Source organism: Lethenteron reissneri, chromosome 60 (genome assembly GCF_015708825.2).
Source record: "Lethenteron reissneri isolate LAM-NWPU_2019-01 chromosome 60, ASM1570882v1, whole genome shotgun sequence".
NCBI classification, from domain to species: Eukaryota; Metazoa; Chordata; class Hyperoartia; order Petromyzontiformes; family Petromyzontidae; genus Lethenteron; species Lethenteron reissneri.
Genome location: NC_083838.1, coordinates 7,428,464 through 7,433,463, shown reverse-complemented (window position 1 = coordinate 7,433,463; position 5,000 = coordinate 7,428,464). Strand labels below are relative to the sequence as shown.

The 5,000-nt window shown below is 52.1% G+C and overlaps 1 protein-coding gene across 1 annotated transcript in view; it reads left to right on the top strand.

The window, feature by feature from the left end:
• LOC133357863 (exocyst complex component 2-like) overlaps window positions 1–5,000 on the top strand; it is a 163,209-nt gene that overhangs the window by 135,195 nt on the left and 23,014 nt on the right. Inside the window, exon 16 of the mRNA XM_061576006.1 lies at window positions 4,114–4,194. Within this exon, the coding sequence (XP_061431990.1) occupies window positions 4,114–4,194 (81 nt within the window). The remainder of the gene's footprint in view (window positions 1–4,113; window positions 4,195–5,000) is intronic.

Genomic DNA, 5,000 nt, shown 5'->3' with positions numbered 1-5,000 from the left:
GACAAGCGCCACTGGTGTGGGTGGCCGTGAGTGTGAATCGAACTCGGGCCGCCGGGTTCGTAGTGCAGCGCGCTAACCGCAATGCCACCAATCAAATGAGCGTTGAGCCATTGGTGCTCCGATACCATTAACAGTGGTGGGAATCTCGCGTTTCTATGACTTTCTCACGAAGCGGTGCCTATTTTAATGACCCCGGAGGTGTGATGGGCTGAGTCAACTTCTCCAACCAGGATTTGAACTCTCTAACTTCTGATAATCTGTGTACTGTGTGTGTCTCTGAACACCAGAGCAGGTGTTAAGGCTGGCTGAGGAGATGGAATCTTTAATTCCATCAAAAAAGTAACTTGCAGCGCCACACCTATCACCGTCATTAGGGGAAAGAACGGCGATCCAATCTCTGACCCCCAGGAACAGGTTTGCAGATTTGCTGAGCATTTCTGTGAGGTCTTGGGGGAGGGGAAATCCCTCAGCCTGGAAAACATCGTGGGGCAAAGTGGGGATGACCCTGCTGAGGCTGCGGTGCCTCAACTATTGGAAGAATTAGTCACCCCCTGTGAGTGGCTGGCTGAGATGCCATCTGTTGAGGAAGTACTGAGGGCGATCCGGAGTCTGAGACCAGGGAAGGCACCGGGCAGAGATGATCTCCCAAGCGAAATGCTGAGGGAGGGTGGCGTTTGTGCACAGACTGCCCTATATGACATCATAACAACAGTCTGGACCACTGGACGGGTTCCGCAGGACTGGAAGGATGCCCTGGTGGTCCCCCTCTTTAAGAAGGGGGACCGCACAGACTGTAACAACTACAGGGGCATCTCACTCCTCAGTGTGCCGGGTAAGGTCCTGGCAAGGATTATTCAACATCGCCTTGCTAGGCACGCTGAGGAGGGGCTTGCGGAGCCCCAATGCGGTTTCAGGAAAGGGCGGTCCTGCACAGATGCCATATTTTCTGTCCGTCTGCTACAGCAGAGGTGTAGGGAATTCCAAAAAGACCTACATCTCTGCTTTATTGACCTGGTCAAGGCCTATGATACCATCAGTAGGACTGGACTCTGGGTTGTTCTTCGTGCTTTCGGAGTCCCTGACCCTCTGCTCACGATCATTAAGGACCTTCATGATGGTGAGCGGGCCCGGGTAAAACTACGTGGCCGGGAGTCGGAGCCTTTCCCTGTACACCTTGGGGTGCGACAGGGATGTCCTCTGGCTCCCACATTATTTAACATCTATTTTGACCGCGTAGTTCGTGAAGCCTTCAATAGCTGTACCGGGGGAATTTCCGTTTGGTACAGATATAATGGGAGGCTGATCGACGCCCGGGTGCGATCAAGGGATGGCTCCCTATTGGTCAACCACGTTATGTATGCCGATGATTTGGTAATAGCTGCTCATTCAGAAGAGGAGTTGGAGGCGCTGTTGCTGAGACTGGAGCGTGCCACTAAGAGGTGGGGCCTTACCATCAGCCCCACCAAAACCAAGCACCTGCCTGGGTATTTTGTACCATCGGACACTCCACCCCCACAACTCCCAATTGGTGATGGGGCAGTTGTGGAGAGAGTGGAGAGTTTCCCATACCTGGGCAGTATGCTTATGACCGGCTCCAGTCTATCAGCAGAGGTCTCACTCCGAATCAGTCGAGCGGCAATATCTTTTCATCGGTTGCGTAACGCTGTGTGGAAGCTACCTGGTCTGTCGCTCCGCACGAAGCTTCAGGTCTTCTCGGCCACGGTCATTCCCTCCCTTCTCTACGCTTGCGAGACGTGGACCCCCCTGGTGGAGCATCTTCGCCGGTTGGAAACATTTAGGCTGGCCTGCCTACGATCCATCCTGGGTTTAACCAGGCTGGATTGTGTGAGGAGCTCACAAATCCTTGAAAGATCTGGGCAAAGTCCCATCAGTGAGCTCCTCCGGCAGGCAAGGCTGCGTTGGCTGGGTCATGTAGCCCGCATGCCCAGCCACCGCATGCCTAAACAGCTTTTGTTCGGCCGGATCGAGGGGGCTAGACGGGCGCGGCACGGGCTGGAGAAGAGATGGAGTGATGTGGTACAGGAGGACGTGGAGCTGAGTGGACTTGCCGATGACTGGTACCAGCGGTGTCAAGATCGGCCTCAGTGGAGGAGGCTCGTGAAGGACGCTACTGGGCAGTTGGAGGCAGTCGCCCTCCAACAACAACGGAGGGCGGAGGAGCGACGCTCACAACAACGAGCGGAGCGCCGGGTGGCTAAAGCACAGCAAGTTGGCACAGTAGGGGGCACAGGTGGTGCATCAGCCAGTCATCTCGGTCATCTCGGTCAGTCGACCAGTGGCACCTGGGTCTGCCCCGTGACCTCCTGCCAGCGGGCTTTCGACACTTCACGTGGCCTCAAGGTGCACTTGGCCTGGCACAAGCATCGTGGTGACGTCACCGCCACTTAGTGGCGAATGGCGGTTGTTGTTGTTGTTGTGTGTGTATGTGTGTGTGTATGTGTGTGTCACTGTGTGTGTGTCACTGTGTATATGCGTATGTGTGTGTCACTGTGTATGTGTGTATGTGTGTATGTGTATGTGTGTCACTGTGTGTACATGTGTGTGTACATGTGTGTGTACATGTGTGTGTATGTGCGTATGTGTGTGTGTATGTATGTGTGTATGTGTGTATGTGTGTGTGTGTCACTGTGTGTATGTGTGTGTGTATGTGTGTGTGTGTATGGGTGTACGTGTGTGTGTGTCACTGTGTGTGTGTGTGTCACTGTATGTGTGTGTGTGTCACTGTGTGTGTGTATGTATGTGTGTGTGGGGAGCGGTAGTGTAGCGGTTAGCGCGCTGCGCTATGAACCTGGCGACCCGGGTTCGATTCCCGCTCACGGCTAACACCAGTGACGATTATCTGAACCGGTCCTGGGCCTCCCCTAGGTCGACTCAGCCTTAAATGAGTACCTGGTGCGGTGTGTAAACATCGCCACTAGGGAGACAAAGGCGGTCGGGCGTGGTGCTGGCCACCCACCCCCTTGTGTACCGTTCCGGCCTTCATAGGTGCTCGCTAACAGCACTTGCCCCTACAGTCTGTTCAGGCTATACGGGGGATCTTTGTCTTTTGTATGTGTGTGTCACTGTGTGTATGTGTGTGTCACTGTGTGTATGTGTGTGTCACTGTGTATATGTGTGTGTGTCACTGTGTGTATGTATGTGTGTGTGCGTGTGTACGTGTATGTGTGTGTCACTGTGTATATGTGTATGTGTGTGTCACTGTGTGTATGTGTGTGTCACTGTGTGTATGTGTGTGTCACTGTGTGTATGTGTGTGTCACTGTGTGTGTGTGTGTGTCACTGTGTGTGCGTGTGTGTCACTGTGTGTGTGTGTGTGTGTACATGTGTGTGTACATGTGTGTATGTGTGTGTCACTGTGTGTATGTATGTGTGTGTGCGTGTGTACGTGTATGTGTGTGTCACTGTGTATATGTGTATGTGTGTGTCACTGTGTGTGTGTGTGTGTCACTGTGTGTGTGTGTCACTGTGCGTGCGTGTGTGTCACTGTGTGTGTGTGTCACTGTGTGTGTGTGTGTCACTGTGTGTGTGTGTCACTGTGTGTATGTGTGTGTCACTGTGTGTATGTGTGTGTCACTGTGTGTATGTGTGTGTCACTGTGTGTATGTGTATGTGTGTGTGTATGTGTGTGTCACTGTATGTGTATGTGTGTGTGTACATGTGTGTATGTGTGTATGTGTGTACGTGTGTACATGTGTGTATGTGTGTATGTGTGTGTGTAACTGTGTGTCACTATGTGTATGTGTGTACATGTGTGTGTGTCACTGTATGTGTGTATATATGTGTGTGTGTGTGTGTCACTGTGTGTGTGTGTGTCACTGTATGTGTGTGTGTGTATGTGTGTACATGTGTATGTGTATGTGTGTGTATGTGTGTGTCACTGTGTGTGTATGTGTGTGTGTGTACATGTGTATGTGTGTGTATGTGTATGTATGTGTCACTGTGTGTGTGTGTATGTGTGTGTACATGTACGTGTGTGTCACTGTGTGTGTGTGTATGTGTGTGTCACTATGTATATGTGTGTATGTGTATGTGTGTATGTATGTACATGTGTATATGTGTGTATGTGCGTGTGTCACTGTGTGTGTGTGTGCAGCCCGGCCTCTTTGAGCAGCTCGTGCAGCGCAGCCTCAAGCTGCTGGACGACGTCGTGACCTGCAAGGGCGGAGAGACGAGCGTACGTCACTCACACATACACGTGTACATGTATACACATACACACACATACACATACATACACACACATACACACACACACATACATGTACACACAACAAAGACAAAGATCCCCCGTATAGCCTGAACAGACTGTAGGGGCAAGTGCTGTTAGCGAGCACACACACACACATGTACACACACACACATGTACACACACACGTCACTCACACACACATACACACATGTACACACACACACATACACGCACACACACACATACACAAACACACACGTCACACACACATACACACATACACACACACGCACACACGCACACACACGCACGCACGCACACACACGTACACACACGTACACACACATACACACACACACACGCACACACACATACACACACACATACATACACACACATACACACACACATACATACACGCACATACACACACACATACATACACACACACACGTACATACACACACATACATACAACAACAACAACAACAACCGCCATTCGCCACTAAGTGGTGGTGACGTCACCACGATGCTTGTGCCAGGCCAAGTGCACCTTGAGGCCACGTGAAGTGTCGAAAGCCCGCTGGCAGGAGGTCACGGGGCAGACCCAGGTGCCACGGGTCGACTGACCGAGATGACCGAGATGACTGGCTGATGCACCACCTGTGCCCCCTACTGTGCCGACTTGCTGTGCTTTAGCCACCCGGCGCTCCGCTCGTTGTTGTGAGCGTCGCTCCTCCGCCCTCCGTTGTTGTTGGAGGGCGACTGCCTCCAACTGCCCAGTAGCGTCC